Below are 23,975 nucleotides of genomic sequence, written 5' to 3' on the forward strand. Positions count from 1 at the left end.
ACTAAAGCTAGTATATGAGTAACATATTATATTATGCCAGTGGAATAATATGTCAACAGCTGGTTTAAAGAATTCCACGTATCATTTTCTCTATCATTAAGTCTATGTGCACTTAAGAGGGACAGGGAGAATTCTAAAGGTTGTTTGTATGCATCTCTGAGAGCCACCTTGAAGGATCCTAGTGGTTTGAAAGTCAGTTTCATCCTTTTAATAAGTCAATAAATAAGTTACTCATTTATTCGTATTTTTAAAAGTGTCAACTGATTTCCTGGACATGAGGCCATAATGGTGGCTGGCCCCAAGCCTTTGATTACATCACCCACCCCTTATATTGGGAAAAGCCAGTTCATATTAATACATCTGGCAGAACAATTAAGTTGGCCATCTAAAATAGAAGCAAAATAATATCCTGAGCTCTTTAAAGTATATTTGGTACATATCAATTGCCCTTGTAGTTTCAGTTTTCCTTGCAGTTTTACCAAATACTCACTCCATTTGGATAATGATGGATCTGTACATCAATATTCTGGTACATTGAAGGGAGAGTTGTTCCATGTTTCAGTTCATCCGTAAGAACTTTTTTATTCACCATATGGTAGCGGAGAGCATTTAACAGCTCAATGTTAACATTGCTCACCAAAGAATCCAACATTTCCTGAGAAAAAGCAAATGAGACCAAATACTCAGTTCCGCTGAGCTTATTCTCACAAAGCCATAGACGTCAATGATTGACTAATAGTACCTGACTATTTCTACCTGCTTCTACCTTCTACCTTCTAGCCCTCACTATAGGGGAGGGGCAGTTCCAGTCCAAGCATGGACTCCAGTCCAAGCATGGACTCACATTCTGCAACCAATAAAGCAGGAAGCAAATATGCTTGGACTGGAACTGCCCCTCCCCTATAGTGAGGGCTAACAACTGTTCCACTGGGAAGATTCCTTGACTGCAACTTCTTGTGTACAGCTCCCCAGCTGAAAGGGGAATGCATCCTCAAGCTAGCAATTGTGTTACTTGCACTACCCAGCTCCCATCCAATGAACTGAGCCCACTGTGAATAAAATTATACAATGCCTTTTCTCAACCTTGGGTCCCCAAATGCTGTTAACTACAACTCTCAACATCCTTGACCACTGGGGTCCTGCTAGCTAGGGATGATAGGAGCTGTATTCCAGCAACATCTGGGGACCCAAGGTTGAGAAAGGTTGTTCTAGATCTTGCTTTCAGCTACTGGCAGCCTTTTGTATTTTCTACTTTAAGAGAAGTAATTTCATCTAATCATCCCTCTTATGAATAGCTATGGGAGGCACAGGAAAAGAAACAGGATAAAAGATAAGCAGGAGAAGAAGAAGAAGAAGAAGAAGAAGAAGAAGAAGAAGAGGCGTTTGGATTTGATATCCCGCCTTTCACTCCCTTTAAGAAGTCTCAAAGTGGCTAACATTCTCCTTTCCCTTCCTCCCCCACAACAAACACTCTGTGAAGTGAGTGGGGCTGAGAGACTTCAGAGAAGTGTGACTGGCCCAAGGTCACCCAGCAGCTGCATGTGGAGGAGCGGAGACGCGAACCCGGTTCCCCAGATTAGGAGACTACCGCTCTTAACCACTACACCACACTGGCTCTTGGTAGTGCTCTTGGAAGTTGAAAGGGTTAAAGAACACAGAATGGGAGCTTGAGCAACTAAGATTAGAAAGCTGCTCCACTGGTGGGGCAGTGTTGCGGGCAGGCCATGTGCCCTTCTGCACACAGCGGGGGCAGGGCCAAGCTTCCGGGTCATTTGGGAGTCTCCAGCCACGTCCCAGCCCTAGCCAGCCAATCCAGCTGGTGGGGGGAGGGGCGTGACTTGGCTAATTTAAGCAGCCAGATGGCCAGGGATCTTTCTGTTTTCACCTACCTCGTAGCAATCATCACAACTTTTGTAAGGTTTGGCGATTAGGCATTTGTAAAACCTGGTTTGGGGGAGGGGAGGTGTGGCCATCACCTGCTCCTCCATTTTTAAGGGTGTTCCATTAAAGGGATCCAGGGGTGTGGATCTTGTCCGAAGCCCGGGTAGGGGCTAGGGCCATGCCATGACCCCATCAGGGACCCTGGGGGAGTTCTTAGTTGATGTACATCAACAGGACTCCCCCTATTGATGGTTGACCCTTACTGGATTACCTGCATGGCAGGCAGGAGTGAGATATAGTTGGTTCAATTCCAGTGTCTAAGCCAATACCACACACATTCTGTAACCAATAAAGTTGTGGCCTTTATCTGCCCATTAACCCAAAATACTGTGTCCAGGTGTTATTATAAGGGGGTCTTGACATGCAATTAGGAGTCCCACTGGATTTGGCCAAAGGCCCATGTGGAGCAGCATCCTGCTTTCACAGTGCCCAACCGGATGCCTAGGAGAAGCCATCAAGCAGGACCTGAGCTCCAGAAGTGTGATCCCAATAGTTCCTTTATTTAAATAATTTGTATATTGCCTTTCATTTCAAAGAAATATCACAGTGGTTTACGGAACAACAAAACAACACATTAGAAAGGGCAACAATGAAATAATATATAACAATGTTTAAATGTGAATATACGTATAATGATGCTTAATTATGGTGTCTGAATATTCTTATTCCTTCATTTAAAAGAATGATTCCAATCTTCTTACTGTGTCCTACCCACTTTGTGGATAGACCACCTCTATTTTTCATGATTTCCTCAACACATTCAAGTTTTAGAAACTGAAGTGGCACTTATTCTTACGGCAGGCAAGGATGCCCAGGCTTCATTGGTTGGGGCAAAGATTGTGTAGCTTCCAGGGCCTGTGATTTCAGCACTCAGGTTAGAGCTGGCAGAGTAGAGCTGTGTGGTTGAGGCCCCAACAGTTCCAAGTGTTTCGTACAGGTTGGAAAGAGGCAAAGCTGTTTAAAAATAATAATACAGATGACATTTCACTTTGACAAGGCAATAGCATAATCATAACATTTACTACTTCACCATAAAAATGCATATTACATGGAAATGCTTGTAAGAATTGCCCAATGACCCATTTTTTAAAACTGAAAAAGCTGCTTTGCGAGTGGAGAAATAGCAGGGGGAAAGCGAACTTCACCCTTTCTCCACCCACTATCTTCCTATGTGAAACTGCTCTCCTAAGCACCCTTTGTAACCAATGCGTTTTCAAGGGCATGTTCGCATCTGCCCTAGAAAATGCATGTTTGAAACAATTTGGTGGCAGGGAAGTCACTAGGAGGGACAGTTTGCAGCCGGCAGTCTGTGTGTGGATAAAGGGTTAAGCACCCTTATCTCTCCTGCTGTTTCTCCACTGCAAGTCACACCCTCCTTGGCAAAAAAGAAAAAAGGGCTGTCCTGTCACTGTTACATGTAGTCATGCCGCGGATTAAATATGCTTCAGGTTGAGTGTTTTCAGGTTATGCTCTGCGGCGACCTGGAAGTAACAGAATGTGTTACTTCCGGGTTTCACCGCTTGCGCATGAGCAGACACTCAAAATGATGTCACGCGCATGCACGGAAGCGGCGAACTGTGACCCGCAGGCGCGGGTTGCGTTTGCTTCAGGATGCAAACGGGGCTCCGGAACGGATCCGGTTCACATCCAGAGGTACCACTGTACTAGATAGTAATGTGCAGCATGTTCCAGACATGACAGAAGGCATGGGAGCGGAAGAGGCAACTGAGATAATAGATATGTTTGTGCAGAATACAGTGGACTTAACAACTGCCTTGCTGCCTCAAACCAAGGCTCCATCTGGTCCAGCATTCTATTCCTAATAAAGCTGGGCTCTCTGTGGGCAGTGACAAGGAAACATATTAGCAGCAATGACAGACTTGCTTGCAGCCAGGTTATAAAGAAAAGAAAAGGGAGGTGAAGTTCAAACCTCATACTCCCTGCCCCTTATAACTGAGGCTACCATCTAAGATTGCTTAACTTTTAATGCTAATTTACTAGCAACTTGGTGCATAGGACATTGTTTATTAACAGCTACTGCTGAAGGCAGACAAACTGGGCTCTACCCACCCTGAGGGTGTTTTGGGATGGGAAGGAATATGCAGAGAATGAAAATCCTAGCTACTACATATTTCACATGGCTGTTTATTTGTATATATTTTAAAATTTTATATATGGATGTTTTATAATGGCCTATACTTGTATAAAGGTTCAGTGAAGTAAGTAAGAAAGATACTGTGTCTAATTTGATATTGCTGCTTAATATGTATCCGTGATATCTGTTCTATATTAGGTACCATGATATTGCTTCTTATTATGAACTGTATTTATTTGGCTGTTTTCAATGTTTTATATTGTATAGATATTATGTACTGACATATATTGTGCATTATGTTTTATGTTGTAAATGAAGGGAGGTATATAATTTTCAAAAAAAATTAATAGTGGTCAACCAGCTGCTTCTTGCAAGCCCATAAGCAGGGACAGAATGCAACACCCCACCCCTCTTGCTTTCCTCAAGTAACTCATGTTCAGAGGCACGATACCCTTGATTTCAGGTAGTTATCATGCCACCCTACATTCCAAATAGCCATCATGAGAAATAGTCACTAATAATGGATCTGGGAACTCTAGGGGGGAGGGAAAGAAATATGAGCAGAATTGCCAAGACTGCTTGCCTATGGAAGGAATAGGTTGCATGCAGACATCAACAGCAACCCCAATGGTGACAGGAATGATGGGGACAAGGAAGGTTTGGGTTGAATATCAGGAACTCGCCTGCACCATGCTCATTTTAAGATGTTGGCAAGATATAATTTGGGCCCAGAAGAGTAGCAGCTCACCACATATTCATGAATCAGTGAACTACATCTAGAGTGATATCCAATATTAGTTGACCCATTTATATCAACAATCCTAAGTAACTTAAGTGCATTGATTTCAATGGGTCTCATCTGCATATGACTAACACTTAATTTGCCTTGTTGGTTACTGACTGCATTCTGTACTCCCAAAATGTAATGAGTAAAGCAGCCTGGGGATTAAATGACCTGCTGCTACTCCCATCATAATTTCTGGAAACTACTAGGCATCTCCTCCTCACTGAAAGCTACCTGTGAGGCCCACTGGCTGAATCAATGTATGCACTGACGTTCCCACACCATCCCAAATTCGCACAAGGTATTAGTTTGTACTTCAATTGATTTACCAGCTGGACAGCCTTTTTCCCCTGGAACTTCTTCATATCCTGGACAACATTCGTAGGTAATCATTCTGCAGCAAGAAAGAAATGCAGCATAGTCAAAGCAATGGCTAGCTGTCATGCCAATTTCAATTGGTTGCATGGCACAGAGCTCCAAAAGACCATACCACAGCATACTATAGATGGAAGATTACACTATCTGCATGAATGGTGAGCTGTTTGTCACAAGCATATCAGGTGATGAATCTGCCAATGAATATTTGATGAAGCATTTACGTTGACTGTTTTTCAGCCTTTTATGCTGTGTTTCATTCACTCTGTTTTGATAGTTTCTTTACTGATTTATGGGTGTGGTTGTTTGTAATTTAAAGTAAATCATGACAAATGATGCTTAAATGATGCAGTGTGTGTGTGTGTAGAAAATTAGAAGTAGAAGGCTGGGTTGTAATCCTCCCTGACATGCTAGTTGTTCACATGAAGGCTATTTGGAGCATGGGGCGGCAATCGGACACACAACCTTAAGTAGCAGAGTTTAATCAGGCAGTACTGTGACTTTTGTGACTTTTTAAATTGTAGCACAGGTACCCCCATTCTATGCATTTGACTACCGTTCATATATAAGCTTTATATTGTGGTCCAAAGGCTTGCCTGCAATTATAGGGGTGGCTCATACAAGTCAAGTTTCTCAGCTGGAGATGTAATCATGCTCACACCTACCTGAACTGGAATTCACTTTCTACTTGCAATTCTCATCATGACAACACCCAAAATGGGACATCACAATCACAGCAACAACCTATGAGGTATGCATCTATTTTCCATTCATACACCACTTCCTCACCATAAAAACAGGTAAACACAATTCTTTCCCCCCATAAAATTGTATTAAGGCTTTTCATAATACAATACAATTTAAAAAATCTAAATAAAAACAAAAAGAGAAAGAGAAAAGTACAGAGTCATCACTTTAAGGTAGATCTTAATCCTTGTCTCACACAGAAAGAGGTGGACCCTCCCAGCTCTCATTTGGAGCTGCCCATTCTTCCCCCAGTTTCCCACCCTGGAAGATCTTCACTTTCCTATCTCTCACACAGGGTCCTTCACCAACCATCCATCACCTTCATGGGTGTATAAACACAGAAACTGAGACCCAAAATAAACAGTACAGCGATGGTATATATCAGCAGTTATTAAGCTGTAGGGGTAGCCTTACTGGCCAACAGAGTAACTTTAGCCCTCTAAGAGAAATTTTGCTATGGCCAGTGTAATAGTATCAGTCTTATCCTCATGGATAAGTGCATTGCAGTAGTCCAAGAGGGAGAAAACTTTATGGCAGGGATATCTCTGGACTACAACTCCCATCATCCCTGACTATTGGTAATGCTGACTGGTGCTGATGGGGATTGTAGTTTAACAACATAGGGAGGGCCACAGGTGTCTCACCTCTGCCTTGGAGCTTCCAGCAATCCACTACTACTTCTTAAATCTTAAAAGTGTTAAGCTGCAGTTCTATACTTGCTTAGCTGTGACCATGTACTACTGAACTCAGTGTTGCTTACTTCTAAGAATCAATGTATGGGGTTGTGGCTCTCAATTACTTTGTTTAGCTGTGGTGTACAGAGCCTCTTGAAGAACAAGCAGAGTGTTTGGTAACAGTCTTTTGTGTCCACTTTAAAAGGAATGAAGTTGCCAGTGCTGTGTTTTGTTAGCAGATTAAGATATTTTGGGAACCACTGGCCTTGTACACCACATTTAATCATTGTTTGGATAACATTGTAATTCCATTATGTTTATTATCTTAACGAAGCAACCTAGTGTTTTCTCTCATGGGCCCACCAGTTCTGGAATAATACTTCTCTCCTTGAGACACACTTTTTGCTTTCTTGGATCAAATTAGAGCTCTCAGCCTTAAACATTAGGAATTAATTATTCCCTCGATGTAGATGGCCTCATTTATCCTCTGTACTTATTTGGATGGGCACAGGGGACACATCAATTATGTTGTAGCCGAAAGATAAGTAAAGCAGCAAATGCTCTTCTGCGATATAAACCAAGCAGCTAAGCCAATTAGTTGTGTTCAGAAGCTTTAGAGAAAAAACAGAAGCTGGTCAATTGCACACACTAATGAACTGTCTGATAGATTTAATAGCTCTTGGCTTGCTCTTTCTCTGCTCTTGAATGCTATTAAATGAAGTCACCATAGTAGACCACACTTTAATTAAGCTACAATTTATGTACCAACTTTTTTTTTCACTTTACAAAAAACGCTTCCTACATTAATGCAATTTTTTTTTAAAGCAGCAACAGACCATGCTTTAATATTCATAAGCAGGTTCATGATTTCCCCAGGGTTGTATTATTTCTAGCTTTACAACATTTAGAAGAGACTGGACCATTTAATTCCATGACAAAAATGCAAAGAATACAACTGCTGATCTGAGTTGTAAAACTGGTTGAAAGGAATTATACCCAAGAAAACACCCACCCACCCCTCTCTCTCTATATATATATATTCTGGGGAGGGAGGTCAAGGGTAAAACTATTTCATATGTCATAAAAATGAACAGGGGAAACTATTGAATGAAACAAAGTTCTTCAAGGTAATTAAGATTTAGCATGTAGCAAATACCTGTACATGAGTTATAGAAGCAAATAAATTATGTGTCATAGTTTCCAAGCAAAATTACACCAAAAAATCCAGACTGATTGTCTAGACATTATATATTCCATGTGGGAAATGGCTAAATCGCTTTCTTTGACTTCTAGAGATCTCAACACCCCACTGGTACAACTTTTCAATCTCATCTACCCTACTTTCTCTTTAGAAAAAAACCACACACACATACTTTGTATTCCTTAATTGTTCTTTTTGGACACAAAAGAGCCAATTGTATATTCTCTCAAAGTCTAGACAGCACTTTGTTTCAAAACTGGAATAAACACAAAGGAATGATTAAAGGCAAGTCCACCCAAAGTTTAACCTAAAGAATTCTCGAGAACTGACGTCGTTTCCCAAAGGCTTATTTATAGAGAGATGGGAGGTTAATGAAGTGCTGCTAATAGGCCAGGAACCTAATGTACACAAAACTCAGGAGGGCAGTCTAAACGTGGACGGATCTGCTTGGGAAGACCCTGCAGAGGGTAGGGGAAGCGGTGGAAGTGACCTCAGCTTCAAAGCAACTGGCAAGAGGCCTGAAAGAACTAAGAGCAACAATTTATAAGCCGCTACAGTTATGTCACACATCTTTTTAATCTGGTATGTAAAGTTAAGGTGTACAGTACATATTTGAGTAATGCTATGTCTGTGAATGTGTGCTCCATATCCCGATCCACCTCTGTGCTGGCAAGCAGCTTATCATCATGCTACAATTGCAGGTCCAGATGGTAGTGAGTTTGGGGTGGTCTGGGTACACTGGTGGGAGTGCCTGCAGCACCCCAACATCGCTGACACCCTGCCCCACTGCAATATGCCGTAAACAGACCCTTGTATTGCAATATAGACAAGCTGAACAAAATGACACAACACGATGGCCATTAACAATGGCAGTAAACACTATTTATAGACTAATACAAATGAACAGAAATTGCAACCAAAGTCTCTAAATCTTCTTCACCAGTCGTGGTAGAATCATACAAGAGTTTGATATATTCATAATCTGTCACCAAATATCGCCGGAACAGAGTTTCTGGATAACCAATCTGTTTCATTCAATGCATCATCAGCCAATCTTGATCAATTCATCATCAGCCAGACTTGTAAGAATTAATAATTTCTGTTCCGGCGATATTTGGTGGCAGATTATGTATATATCAAACTTTTGTATGATTCTACTGCAACTGGTGAAGAAGATTTAGAGACTTTGGTTGCAATTTCTGTTCATTTGCATTAGTCTATAAATAGTGTTTAGTGCCATTGTTATTGGCCATCGTGTTGTGGTATTTTGTTCAACCACCGCACTATGATACTGCTGCCAAGAGTTCTGGGGATGCCTCTCCCCCCAGTTGCTCCTGGTTGACAAGCATTTCATTGTTGATTTAATGCAGGAGACTTCCATTTGGGTTGATCCCGTCCCACCTCATTCCCTCTCTCTGCAGCTGCTCACACCCCTTCACTTCTTGCTGCTTCCAGCCCATCTCTTAAAGGAGCTTCTCCTTGACCCAATGGTAAAGCCAGTGTGTGCAGCAAAATATACGGTACTTCCAGCCTCCAAACACTTATCTGCAAACAGAGCAGCCTGTGACCATACAGTTGTTGATTATGTCTGCTGCAGCACATCATCACAGCCAAGGCAAGCACTTAGATCAGCTGTTCAGACATTCCCAGTTCAAGCTGTAGTGGGTTTGGGCTCTAATCAGCCTTTCTTGTAGATTATATTGTGGTCTCAGATCAGCCCAACTCTGTGCTGCATTGAGTTCCCAGTGTCATAGCAAGGTTGCTTTTGAATAATAGCTTGATGGTTTCCAGACCACTAGGGTCAGAATCTTATCTCCTCTGACTCCCTTCCCTCCTTCCTTGGGTTTAGCTCCTGCCTCCTTTCTCAGCCTGATATGCTGGTTACTGAGCACTGACCTTCTGGTTTCCGGGTTACTCCTGGCTCCCAGAAATATGTACCATTAAATAAAACACTAACAAAAACAAAGCAAAATTTTTGATCTTCTCTACCCACTATTTATTTTGAATCGGTCAGCCTGCCTCTCTCAGTCATAGGCTAAGCAACAGTAAAATTCCCCCCAATTTATCATAAAATCAATCACCTTTTGTGGGTTTTGCAGTGTATAACTAACTATAGTTGGAGCGCGCGCAACATAACCAATCACGATAACAATCATATTTGGCCACTCATCACTCTTCCAAAGCCCATACACATCAGAAGTAAGTAAATCATCTCAAATGAACACTTCAAATAATACAAGAATACAACTTGCCTCCCATGATTGGACACACAATTGTTCTGTGTGTACACAAAGCAAAATGCATGTAAGGGTGATAATCACCCATAATTACTCCACACTATTTGCCTCTTTTCTTCGCATTCTTTCTATAAAAACATTGTTATGTTTTATTTACCCAATTGTTCTGGGATATTCTAAACAGATTTTGCTCTCTTCTGCTTCCATACAAACTAACAGAGGCTAGAAAAGTTAGGTTTTTCTTTCTTAAGGTTACAGAAACATCATTTTTTCCCAGCAATTAAATGAAATGAAAGCACCAAATTCAGTTCCTAGAGAACCACTGGATCCAGTGTTCAGAATCAACAAGCTGCACAAATCACTAGTATATTCTGTGAACAGTAATACATTTATATACTGTGCCTATGATGTCTGATTAGCAATGAGTGATAATTTGAATGTTTGGCTCCACTGAGATATAACTAAGTCAACAACTCCCCTATAAGTACCTGCTTACACCATGAGTGTCTGTCCTATATACTCAAATGGTTTCTAACCCCACATTTCCTGCCTTATTTGGTGGGTGGTTTTAAGGGAAATCTTTTTCCATTAGTAAATCAGACGTTGACTTCAAAATGTGTGGGAAATCCTTGCTTGTATTGGCCATTGCTTCCCCTCCCAGTTATTCTTAGCATCTGAGAGTTAATTTAAAATGAAATTTTGAAGTAATAAAAATAAGCTTAAACATATCGGCCTGGTCAAGATCCATGAGTAATAGTTTGTTGTAACAAAATCCACATATTTTGATTTCAAAAACAGTATCATCACCACCCACCCCAAGGCTGGAAAAATCCTTTCATGTGGCTAAAAAAGGATATAAATTCAAAAGTAACAGGAGAACAGCAATGAAGCACATTGTTTGTTTGTTTGTTTAAAAAAGGATCTAATATCATGAAACGCCAAGGGCTGGTTCCCACACAAACAAGCAACCATTGTGTTCTTCATGCAACCACATACCTGAATACATGACAACATAAAGAAGCTTTGCTGATGACGATAAGTGCTTTGCATAGAGACAGCAGCTACAATGTCTGTGGCTGCAGCAGCTGCAGGGCTGGTTCATTAGTTGCCTTGCAAGCTCACGGGGCTGCCACTGGGCTGGGATGTGAACAATGGAGCCACATCCGCAAGGACGTAAATAATGGCAGCCACTCTCGCACTCCTCCAGTGGAGGCATGGCAGTCCACACAAGAACCTGACTTGTCTGTGAGCACAGTGGTGGCCCCATGAGCTTCAGGAAACAGCAGCAGTATAAGGATGCCTAAAGCAGAAATAAAATTATGCAGATTATTTTTTGTACATGTTCAAGAACCAAAGTGCATGACTGTAGAAGGGAAGGGAATCAGTGGTAGTAGCCCTAAGGACAGAAGGGACAAACCACCCACTTCTAGTTTTATGAAATCTCATTTCTAATTATCAAGTGGCAAAGCTATTCTTGTTTACATTTTTGTGGGGCAGGCTGTCAAATAATTCCAGGTTGGCTATGGAACGGGCAAAACAAAACATAAAGCACATATAAATCTATCAGCGGGGGCGGTGGGGGGGGGGAAATCTTCCTTTTCCCTGCAGTATCCAACTCTGGAAAGTTACATAATTAACCAAACAGAGCTCTGCTTTCACTGTACAGTTAATAAAACACCATGATGTCACATAAGCTGCCTCTGCTCTAAGGCCAATTTATCCACAACTTATCCAAACATAGGCTGACAATTATACAAACCAACTTCTGTATCAGATCTACTTCCAACATAAGAGCACATTCAAAATGCTGAATATCCAAAAGTATGTCCTGTGCCTTATGAAGGCAGCAGAGTGAAGTCTTCACTTCAACTACCATACATATTTCAAAGTAGCTGATTTTTGGGATGCCCAAGGATTTTTTTATTTTATGGCCCACATTTTTAAGCAAGCCCTTCTGATTTGCACTTCCCAGTTTAATATATAGATCAAAACACAGTTATACTCTAGCTTTGCAGTTCTTCAAATGTTATGGAAAAAAAGTACCACTCACATTCTGTAACCAATAAAGTTGTGGCCTTTTTCACCCATTAACCTAAAATACTGTTTCATGTTTCTTTATTCCATTTCCCAGGAGGGTTTGGGACCTTGCCACGCAACACATTCAACTATGCATACATTTTAGAATATTATTCTAAGGGTAGTGGAACTACTAAGAAAGCCACCTCTGCAGAACGTAACATCTAAGAAGGCTGGTAGGAATGGAGATGGTTATAATGTTTTGGTGATCATTGTGAATATCATCAAATGGGCTGGCAGGGTAGGAGAATTCACACAAGTGAGATGTGGAGTGGACTTTTAGATGTGCACAAGAATAATGAGGCGAGTGGTGTTCACAAGAGAAAGAAAGATGATGGTTGAGCATCAAACAGCTTTGCAGGAAACCTGTAGGAACAGTAATTAAACATATTTGGTTGCTCACCTTGATGGACAAGGCATGATTCAGAGAGCTTTATATGTAGCAGATATGAAAGCTGGAGGGTAAATACTTTGAGGCCGGCAAGCAAGTGGCTGGAGGCCAATGTCCAGCAGGAAAGAAAGATAAAATGGTAACTCCCTCAATGATAAGTTGCCCACACTAAATAAATGCAGAAGGCATGGGAAAATGTACCAATCAGGCAAGGGCATGAGACTGGCTCTTTGGGCCACAAAGTTTCTGTTGTGTGAATGTCTCAGCTGCAACCGTCCACAGTTCCAACCAACAGCCCTAGTGCCACATGGTGCCATTGCTTGGTGTGGGGTGGAGCCCCACAGCACCTGGTGACAGGAGTGAGAATTGGCTGTGTGCTACCTCACACACAGCATGTCATAATGTGCCACTTGTTTTATTATCTTGGCAGCTCTTCCAGATAGGCTTAACCAAAGTGGCTTTGTGGCTGAGCAGGGATCTGAACCCACATTCTATACATCTAACTTAATATTCTCTGGGCTGGCAGATGTTCCCACCCTCACATATGAAGGAGAGAACCCCTATCATCAGCAACTCTTCTTTGCAGACATTTTAAATGTCTTCCAAATTAATAGTCTGCAATAGGACATCCAGAGGGAAACACAGAGAGGGCAACCCTGTGGAGGCAAATGTTTCTAATTACATTAGCTGTGTCTGTGCCAGTGATTCATAACCGCTAGACTCTATTGAGACTTCACAGTAGACAAGTGTTGAAATGAGCTTCTTGTCTGAAAATAGAAGGGGAGGGTGGAATACAGATTTAAAAAAAAAAACCAACAATAGACAGAACTCTTTATAGAGTTGAACCAAATATTCAGGAAGGGCTGTAACTAAGCAGTGGGGCATCTGCTTTACATGCAGAAGGCCCAAGGTTCAGTTTCTGTCAAGCCCTGGTAGGTAGACTGGGAATGCCCAGTCTAAAACCCTGGCAAGCCTCTGCCAATCAGTGTTGGCAATACTGACCTAGATGGACTATTTGTCTGACATGGCATCGGGCAGCTTCCTATACAATGTTGTATAGGAACATTGTTCCTATACGTCTTATTCCAGATATACTTGACTTGATGGCCCAAATAATTGAGACTGAGATACAGGGGTTTGTTTGCTTTTAAAGTACATCTGAGAACATCAGCAAGCTGCAGATGCACTATATACCTCTCAACATGCTACTGGCAATGTCCCAAGAGCATCTCTTCCCATATGAGCTCCCCAGGCTAGGGAGATCAGCTTGGCAGGGACCTAGGAAGAAGGTCTTTCCTGCCATGTAATTTTGTTGTTGGGTTGTATTATTTGTTTTGTTGGGGTCAGGCTGGGTTATTCTTTCGATCCAAGTGCAAAATATGTAAACAGCATGTCAGTACAGACGAGTGAGTACAAGAATGTACAAATCATCACAATCCTTAAAAATACACAGAAACAGAAGCCTAGTCATTTCTCAGTTGCTCCTTCCATATAAAGGCAGTTGCCTTTATATACGTGTATGCTTCACAGCACATGAATTTTGTGATCATGTATCTATACCAAAGAACACAGTTAAAGCGTGAAAGGCTGCCCTGAGAAATTTTACCCAAGCCTGCTGGCACGTTGAAGGTGCTTTAAGACATTCCTGTTCAGGCATGCTCTAATGCGGTCTGAATCCTGTGGGTCTATATGGATATGGATAAATGCAGGAAGCCTCTTTATGTGGGGTGTGCAACCTAATTTGGTCCTGACAAGCGCAGGACTAGCATGCCTTGTAGCACCCCCCCCCCGCATATCAGTATTGTGGAGAATCGAAATGCTCAACTGATCCCCCAAATTACAGCCAGATCAATGTCCCCAAAAATGGTTTGCTCGTATCGTGGCACTCTCCTCTAAATATACTAATTCATCAAAGCTTGGACAAGTCCGTGCTAGACAGACAATTACTGCTATGATTCTAGTATCAACATTTTTGCTGAATGATCATAAAATTCCCTTTTAGCCCAATGGCTCATCACAAATGCGTTTGCAAATCCGTGCTGAAGGAAAATATGTACATGATGAGAGACACACCCTCCAGCTGCACAGTATGGACAGCCACATTCTTCTCGGATCAAAGAGTAATTGCATTATGGAACTGAATGGAAGCAAAGGGCTTGTGTCAGAGCCATCCTTTTTTCCTCCTCTTCTCCCATCAACAAAGAAGCGCAGTATAGAATCTCCAGTTTATTCTGCTGGAGAACAATTAAGTTCTCTATTTTTCACACACACACACACACACACACACACACACACACAGGGCAGCTGATATTAAAGTTCTGTTTACATGATTATTTGCATGCTAATGGGTATATCATATATATAATGGGTATATCATATATACCCATTAGATTAGAGCCCCCTCCCACCTCGCTCTTGCTGTAAATGGACAAATGATCCCATCCACGATCTGGCTTAATAGAGGAAGTGAGAAACCACAAACTGTGCTGACTAAAGGACCAGGGATACTCCAAAAATGCAAGATAGACTGACGTTGCAGGGAACTTGGGGAAGGGCAAAGCTTGAGGGAGAAAGGAAAATATACACTCTGCACAAAACCAGATTTCTTTTGTCGTGTTTCTACCTGTTGCATTCCATAACCCCTTTTTATTAATAATTTCAGGGCTACTTCCTAAGGCTCACTTAGTAAAAGAGTTCATGTTTTGAAGCCCATCTGCAAGAAACAACACTGAAATCCTATCAAGCATAACATTATGCCTTTTGAATTTCCAACTCAACAGTCAACAAAGGAAAGTTCAGAGAGGGACTTCTTAATCAAGTTCCCAAACTCACTCCAATTTCTGATTTGTTTATACATGTGAGAAGCAAAACAGTCCCTGGCAAGATAAGGGATGGCTGACTCACATGTTCATCATTATGGGATCAGTGGTCATGTAAACAGTAATATGGCTGCTATCTTGGGTTGATGGGAGTTCCCAGATGCATAAGAAATAGTGGCCTATGAAAAGCATTGCCAGGCCAGGTCATGTCCCTGAGTTCTTGCATGTGTCTCAATACAGTGGGAGATGGAACCATTGCAAGTCGCTGCATCCAGCATGTTGCCCAACCTCCTTTGCCATCTGCTGTTGCACCAACCTAGAGTCATGATTATTGCAAGACATGGATAATAGGACGGTAGGGAGAACAGGAGGGGGAGATGTTATGTATCACCCCAAAATTTTAAAAAGTACAAACATATTCCAACTTTCCTTTTGTAAGCAGTATAGTTCTATTTGAGCACCATAAGGATCTGGTTCCTTGTGCTGCTTGACAATCCCGTCAAGAAATCATTTCCTACAGCCTAAACCCAACAAGAAGTTAGGTCTGCTTAAGTCCACTGAAACTGAAGAGCTTATGCATGCCTAATGATATGCTAGATTTAGCACTGTATCTATTCCCATACTGCTTGACTGTTCTTCTATTCCTCAGTCCAGCTCTAGGTTGGTGGCTGGCCTGCTTGAAATTGCTCTACGTTTTTAATTTTAATGTCATTGGTTGAAAGTATAGCCTTCCCACTTCCGTTCACAGAGAATGTTTTCTTCTTGCTTACTCTAGTTACCGGATTCTGCTCTCCACAGTGGTTGGCTGAATTGCATATTTAATATCCACAAAGTTTGGCTGGATTGCAAGCTAAATATCCACACCAGCAATGAACTTTGAGACTGGCCCAACCACATGACAGAGTGAGGTAAGCACCTCAAGTAAAGGATTTGAAGGTTTTGTGGAAGGACAGCAAATGGATAGTTTATTTAATTTATTGCTATTGTATTTTTACTGCCAGGGAAGGAGAGAGGTTCTTCTGAGGTTTCCTGTATCAACATAATTTGATTTCAAAATAATTTTACCAGACTTGGGTACTGTGCACCTTGACTGGTGGAGGGAGCGGCCATATTTTCTGCTCCATTTTAGGCTGGCCCTGTTTCCAACTATGCAGAAATAGCAAGCACACTGTTATGGTAACGTTCAAATTGGTCCTAAGTCTGCATTGGGGTAAAAATCCTAGTTTTTAAAAAGTGGGTGGGGTGGGGTGAGGGATAGAGTTTTCACCCTTTCCCTGAGAAATACTCTGTGCCTTTAATTTTAGCTAAACACTCTTTTCACCATATGATACTGAGTTTTTAAAATGCTGTGAGACAATGTCATTTCCCACCTCTAAGGAGATACTTGGTCACATAACTTTCATTGACCCACTTCTGTTTCCCTGGAAAATTGTTGCTGTAATTCCTGCATTTGTCTAAGCATATCTAGAAAATTACACTTACTGCTGACAAACGTAACAGTCATTCAAGTGAATTTAGCTGTCTGGAGTCTTCCTTGAACTTTAAAAAGACTGTTTCATTCTGCCCTCTGCCCACCCTCCCCAAATTTCATTTTTTCCTGGAGCTTGTATGACCCCGTGGAGGTTACACCTTTCCTGGAAGACTAGCAGGCTTCAACTCATGCCTGGCAGCCAGCCAGCACTGCACACATTCATAATTAGGTGCAGACTGCCCCTTCCAGAGGACGTGTTGAGGCCACTTTCCTAGGGTGCTTTATGCAAGGTTTATTGAATGCTAACATCTGCAGGGACAGGCATCGGACTGATTTGAAAGTCTTCCTCGTGCGACTGAAGGGGCTGCAAACAAAGGCCGGATAGTTTTGCATACGCTTGATCTACACAAACCCATGTAATTATGACAAAACAGGATTGCAATGTCTTTCATACATGACAGTGTGAACCATTTTCTCTCCAAGGAAATGATCTCCCCAGAAAGCACCCCTCAGTTTACCATCAATAAATTCAAAAGAAGAGAAGAGACCACTGTGCTATGCAGTAAAAGGGATAATCCCAGGAAAAGGGATTATCATGATAAATCTTGTGTCTGATTTACATGGAGGTGCTATGTAAATCAACTAAACTCAAGTTTAGTTAAGAGCAAATAGACTGGGTCACCCAGTAACCTATCCAGTCCACTAACTTGCCTCTGACAACAACCACATCCATTCCCCATTCTCACTAGCTCTTTCCAGACTCAAGAGGCTCCATGAATTCAAAATGTTACATAAAAATGGATGCCTTGCACATCCAGTAGTGCAGATGCCCACACTGAGAAAAGCTTCTCATATGCGGCTGCATGTTTTCCCCAGAAAATATTTTTAGGTCAACAGAACATTATTGAGACAACATTATCTAAGGACTGTTTATTTTAGCAGATGAATGACCAGGCGTACAAATTGATTTGCAAATTTGGAATTCTGTTATTCTGCCAGAAGGAGTCACATAATCACCATCTTTCAGGGAGATGCAGGTCAGAGCAGCAATTTAAAGACACAAAGCAGGTTTTAAGAAGGTCCCTAAAACTTGCAAAGCAATGATTTAGGGGCACCAGAGGCAGTACCAGTTGCTGGAAACCACAGGAAGAGAAGAGCACCATTGTGCTCAAGTCCTGCTTTTGGATTTCTCAGAGGCATCTAGTTGTCTACTGTGAGAACAAGATGCTGGACTAGATGGGACACTGGCCTGATCCAGCAGGCTCTTCTTATGTTCTTATATAAGGGTGGATCAGAAGTGACACTAGAAGTAAACCAGTGTTAGGAAACTGACTTACTAGAAGCATGGCCACTCTAATGCAATATGGCATACATTGACAGGCATCAATTCCCTAGACAGGGGGCTTTCTCAGTCTTAGGGGCAGATAGTTGGAATTTGAACCTGGGACCTCCTGTATGCAAAGCATTACTACTGAGCAATGACCGTTCCCAAGGGGAAAGGGAGAATTTAGGATAATGTGCTGCCATTCGTGCAGTGCGATTGACTTCCTCCAATCTTGGTTTATCCTGCAAGCAGGATAGCAAGCCAAAGTCAAAATCTGGTTTGTAGACCTGAGTTGGAAATGGCACTATGGTTTGCTGCAGATTTCTGAGAAATGAAACCCCAAAGTGTCTTGTGCTTCTCAGGGGCTTGATAGACCTCTTGCTTTTACAGCACGCCTGGTACTATGAAAACAGGGCAGCTGCGAAGCTGGCAAACTATGTTTGGCCTGGTGGTAACAAGAAACAGAACACCTGCCGCACAGCACCCCAAAACCACCAGAGACCCATCTGCTTCACAGCACTGTATTTTCTTCAAACCACTCAAGTACTTACGTTGATTTGCCGCAGATTTTCCTATGGTACCACATTTTGCAGTTTGGCAAGTATTTCTGGTTTGTTCCCATGAGCTTCAGCACAGCACACACATTGGGACTACAGGTAAAGGAGAGAAAAATATATATATTGAGTTCCCTATACATACCCTGGCATTCAACGACGTCTTGTAAATAATAAGTCCTAAAAGAAGCACTGTATTTATAAAGAAGGAATCATTGCTCCCACAGTTTAAATTTCCATGAGATCAGAATATAAATCATAAATGAAGCTGAAATGTGGAAGACCTTTCCCTTCACTAAGCCAGGTTAGATTTCCCCCACCTCTATTGCAACCTTCTTTTGAATGCATTCAAACTTTGTATATTTCCACTAGGGCAAGTGATCCCCTGAGTGAGTGTGTGAGCAAATGTGAGTTATAACTTAGGAAGAAATTTTCATCCAATTTAAATTAACCCTACTTCAGTTTTGATGAGGAAAAGGATATGGAGGACGGCTGATTGACAGGGGCTTGGAAGAGAGCCTGCCTGCTACCTTCCTGCATCAAAGTTCATCACTCATGGATAGAAGGACGCTCATGGGGAACAGTTTACACACAGAGACAGAGACAGACTGGGGGTGGAGAAGGCTTCTGTGTGGCTTGACACAAATGCACAAGTGTGAAGGTTCCCAGAGAGGAGATCTTGGCCACTGTAAACTCAAAGGCAAATCCTGGCAACAGCCCATGGTTTGTGGGGTATGAGACAAACCATAAACCTTGGCTCAGATAACACACCATGGCTTTACATCACAGCAGCAGGACCAGAGGAGCAAAGCAGCTTTCTGTGGGATCCTGCACACTCACGCATTTGCACGAAGCTATGGTTTTGGCTTAGCATTGCTTGTGAATAAGCTGACATGATAACGATGAAAAACACTGAGTAATGAGAAAAGGGCCTTTCCTTCAAGTAACCACAGCGGGCAAACAATAGAAGGATGAGCTGCTTGCATGAGGAGTGCTTTTCTTTCCCCTTCACCCTGTGATAGGAATCTCATAGTGACGTGTGTGAGAAAGAAGGAAAGAGCAAAATTGAAGCCATGATGTGGACTGAGCTGACTGCATTGGTATTTCATATTAAAAAGTCAGCATGCAAGTGACCAGTTCCACCCATCTGTTTGGGATATTCACACACAACACAAAGAGAAATGAATCTTATACTACCGAGTGAGTGAGTGAGTGAGTGTGTGGGTGACTGTGGGTGAGGAAAGGTGATGATAAAACAGTGGCTAATGCAAGATCTAACCAAGATACAGAATCTAGTCCCTGTGTTAACAATGATACAGTGCTGGAATAGGATGTGGAAAGACCATATTGAAATCTTCACTTAGCTACAATCTTACTTGTTGGCTTGTTGGCATCTCTCAGCCCAGCCTACACCACCAAGCTGTTAGGAGGATAATATGCTCCCCTAAACTCCTTTGAAGAAAGGCAGGAAACGAGCAATGTCAATTCCAAATACCTGATCTATGAAAGAGAAGCAGCATTTCTGGCTATCAGAACTACTTGCCCTTGATAGTTGTGTATTTAATTTCATCCAGTTGTTTCCTTGTTTTTAAGTTAATTTGTGGGTGGGTGGTGTTGTTTTTTAAAAAAATGCTAGTGGGCATTACCATTGAGGGGTTAATAATGAATCACACAGCTTAGGTAGAAGCCATCAAGATGACTTAGTCTTACTGTAGTAAGTGAAGTGTCTTGTGTGAGGGTCAGGATAATTATTATAATCTATCTAAAGGTCCCCGAGAGAAGGAATCCCAGAGCCCATTCACAGCTAAGCCTGTGCCTGCCTGTTGCTTCACAACTTGCACCAGAATTCTCTGAATTGAATGCCCCTAAAAGGACCACACTTGTGGCTGTTTACACACCAATGAAAAGAGCATCTAGAGAACTGCATTCTATAAACACTCTGATCCCTCTGACTTATCAGCTCCTATTGTAGTACTGCCTTTCTCAATCTGTCCCTCCAAACATCTTGAACTTCAGCCTCCATCAGCCACAGCTAGGATAGCCAACCGTCATGGAGGATGGGATCTGTAGTGCAGCAAAAGCTATATAAATACTTTAAAAGGGACCCATGACCGTTAGGTCCAGTCGTGGATGACTCTGGGGTTGTGACGCTCATCTCGCTTTACTGGCCGAGGGAGCCGGCGTACAGCTTCTGGGTCATGACTAAGCCGCTTCTGGCTAACCAAAGCATGGAAACGCCATTTACCTTCCCACTGGAGTGGTACCTATTTATCTACTTGCAGTTTGACGTGCTTTCGAACTGCTAGGTTAACAGGAGCAGGGACCAAACAACGGGAGCTCACCCTGTCACGAGGATTCGAACCGCCAACCTTCTGATCGGCAAGCCCTAGGCTCTGTGGTTTAGACCACAGCGCCACCCGCGCCCCCAAATAGGCCTTTTAGAATTTGCCCCCAAATGACTAAAGTGATTTGTTTCCTTCATACTCAAAGCCTTCCAGGAGGTTTTCCATTCCTGCATGTATCAGCTTGGCTTGATTCACATTTCTTTGGTTTCAGTGTGCCTGAAGTTCCCCTTAATGCCATCAGCCTTATGAAATTCACTAGTGGCATGAGCCCAAAATGTGCTATTTCAAAAGCTGTGCTTAAAGAGCATATACGTGTTCATGCCATTTAGGACAGAAATGTTAACCAGCTCTACTGTTAGTCAGAATGAGGTGGCTACCTCAGGTAGTTGATTTCAAGTGTCATTTAATTTAATATTGATTGCATTTTTACTGCTAGGAAGGGGAAAGAGTCATTAGTGGGGTTTTCTGCCTCAGGTGCCAAACTAACATAGCTGGCCTGGCCACTGAGCACCTTAATTTTAATTTTTTTTTGGGGGGGGGAGAAGCAACCACGTTTATTGTTCTGCCTTATTTCACTTTATCTGTAGAACTGGCTTGGCAGGGGTGAGTTTGGAAAGGTGAGCACAAATGAACAGCTTGACAAACACTTGGCTAACTGAACCTTTGTCCATTTAAATGTAAGGCAAATGTTGGCAAGAACTGGATTGACTTTCAGTCATCTGAACACAATATTGGATGCATTCCTTAAAGAGAGAGAGAGTGAGAGGTGCAGCCAGTCCATAAAAGGTGGGTGTAGGGTTAGTGCCAGTATACTGTGCCTCAAGGGTAGCCAACCTTCAATTCATACAGCACTCTTCTTCATGCACGAAGAGTTCTATGTAACTTGAAAACAGACTACCTGAACCATCCATTGCAATAAATGCAAAACCAAAAAGATACAATCTTGCCTCCTATTCTTTCAGACCTACCTAATGGAGAATAAATAACTGGCAGGAGACAGAGCCTCACTCTTTTGGGAAGCACAGCTCATCTCCACAAGCCATTTGATCCCCACTGACCATAATCCAAGTGGATCCCCCAGCTGTTTAAAACTTGCTTTTTAATCCATGGATTGGGATTTTCTCTTCGTTTTCCAAATGCTTGCCCCTCCGACCATCCCTTCAATGAATTACAACAGGACAGGCGACGCATTTTGGGACCAAGAGCCATTTCTGTGGAACCCAAAATCTAAACTGAGATCTAAAAAATTAATCTAAACTCGAGAGGCAGCAGGGCGGCAGCGAAACACCTTCGGCCCATCATGTGGCCGCTGCTTCGCGTTCCCCAAACCTTCGGACATCCATTCTGGAGGAGAACGTGTGGAAACCGTCTCCCGCCTTTTGCCCGAGCCAGGCACACGCGCGTCGCCGCCAGCGTGCAAGAGGCACCGGGTTGGGTGGATCACCAGATCGCTCCCTCCCCCCCACCCTCCCAATTTAAGCTCGGAGACTTACCCTTGATGCCTGCCCCGGAGCCGGCTGTGATGCAAGATCTGCTGGTAAGGGGTCCGAGTGGCAGCCCAAGAGACGCTGACCCACAGAGCCAGGGCCAAAGGCAGCAGCAGTCCCGAGCGCATCGTGACGGAGGGGGAAGACCCGATGCGGAGCGAGGAGACGAGCGGCGGGACGGCGGAGTGAGCCGCTCCCCCTGTTGCGCGGCGGAGTTAAATAAGGGCGTGAGGAGCGAGGGGGCGGAGACAGGCCCCTCCGGCGGGACGGCGCTCGGGGGTGGGGCGGCGGCAGGCCAGGGGGCGGAAAGGCCGGGAGGCGGGTGGGGTCACCTGAAGCTGCTCTCGCGGCTCTCTCCGCCGGCCCCTCCAGCCTTCCTTCAAACTCCAGAGCAAGTTTTCCGCTCGGGCTGCCGGGGTCTGGTAGAAATCTCCGGTCCCTTGCTACCTCCCTTGCACACCCGCTACCTGCCGCCACCATTTGTTCCACTTCGGGTTAACGGCACCCGTTTGCGGATAAGAAGCGGACCCTGAACACTTTTGCTTTGCTTTTGGGCCTTTGGATGATTGCCCCATGGGAAGCCCTCCAGAGGGAGGAGGCGTCGGAACCGCGCCGTCGTTTGTCCCCCTGGGATGAAAGACAGAGGAGACCCCTCCCATTCAGCCAAGGGCTTGTGGGGGAACAGTAGGGGCAGTCTGAAGAGAGTGTGTGTGCTTTAAAAGGTGCCCCCCAACAAACAAAACCGAAGTCTTCCTTTTAGGAATTCTAGGTGCCGAAATCCTAAGGGAGCAGAAAAGACTATGTATGGGACCGCGGATGTTATTGGCCCAGAGATGGAAAGAAGATTAAGTCCCTACCAGAGAAGAATGGCAGATCAAGTTGATGGATTATGCCAAAATGGCTAAAATGACCAGAAGAGTCAGAAATCAGGAAGACCAAAATTTTAATAAGGGAATGGGGGAAATTTATAACCTATCTTAAAAACCATTGTTAAAAGTTAACATCGTTAGTAGGTTTGGAATATCACTTGTAGCTGAATAGTGAACTGTGGACACAATCAAGATGTAAAAGATTTGGATTATCATAAAAGATGCAGGAGGAAATTATGAACAATAGGACCCACAAAGGGGAGGAGGGAAGTGCAAGAGATTTTATTGAATCTTGCTTTTATGTTATATTCGATATATGACTAAAATTTTAATCTGAAAAAGCAAATAAATATTTTTTTAAAAAAATTTGTTGAGGTCCATTTACTAATCCACTGTGCTTTTGAAGAGTAGGACAGGGAGCCCCTCCTCCCTCCCCACATCCTATTTATTCATGATGACTTCTGCTCGGGATGATATCTGGATGGCTCCATGCAATCCCACCTTCAATGCTGTGTGCTTGCAAAAGTTTTTAGGTAGACATCTGCTTTGTTTCTAGTCTGCGCATGCCCCATAACATCCTGCTGA

At 42.9% G+C, this 23,975-nt stretch overlaps 1 protein-coding gene across 1 annotated transcript in view; it reads right to left on the minus strand.

The window, feature by feature from the left end:
- Positions 1 to 23,316, minus strand: part of TGFBI (transforming growth factor beta induced) — a 42,755-nt gene extending 19,439 nt beyond the window's left edge. The window contains exons 1-5 of the mRNA XM_083428878.1: positions 22,528 to 23,316; positions 18,687 to 18,785; positions 5,150 to 5,214; positions 2,738 to 2,895; positions 491 to 655 (exon numbers count right to left, since the gene is read on the minus strand). Of these exons, the coding sequence (XP_083285004.1) occupies positions 491 to 655; positions 2,738 to 2,895; positions 5,150 to 5,214; positions 18,687 to 18,785; positions 22,528 to 22,649 (609 nt within the window). The 5' untranslated portion in view covers positions 22,650 to 23,316. The remainder of the gene's footprint in view (positions 1 to 490; positions 656 to 2,737; positions 2,896 to 5,149; positions 5,215 to 18,686; positions 18,786 to 22,527) is intronic.
- Between the last annotated feature and the right edge of the window lie 659 nt (positions 23,317 to 23,975).

Source organism: Podarcis tiliguerta (genome assembly GCF_965153285.1).
Source record: "Podarcis tiliguerta genome assembly, chromosome: 2".
NCBI lineage: Eukaryota > Metazoa > Chordata > Lepidosauria > Squamata > Lacertidae > Podarcis > Podarcis tiliguerta.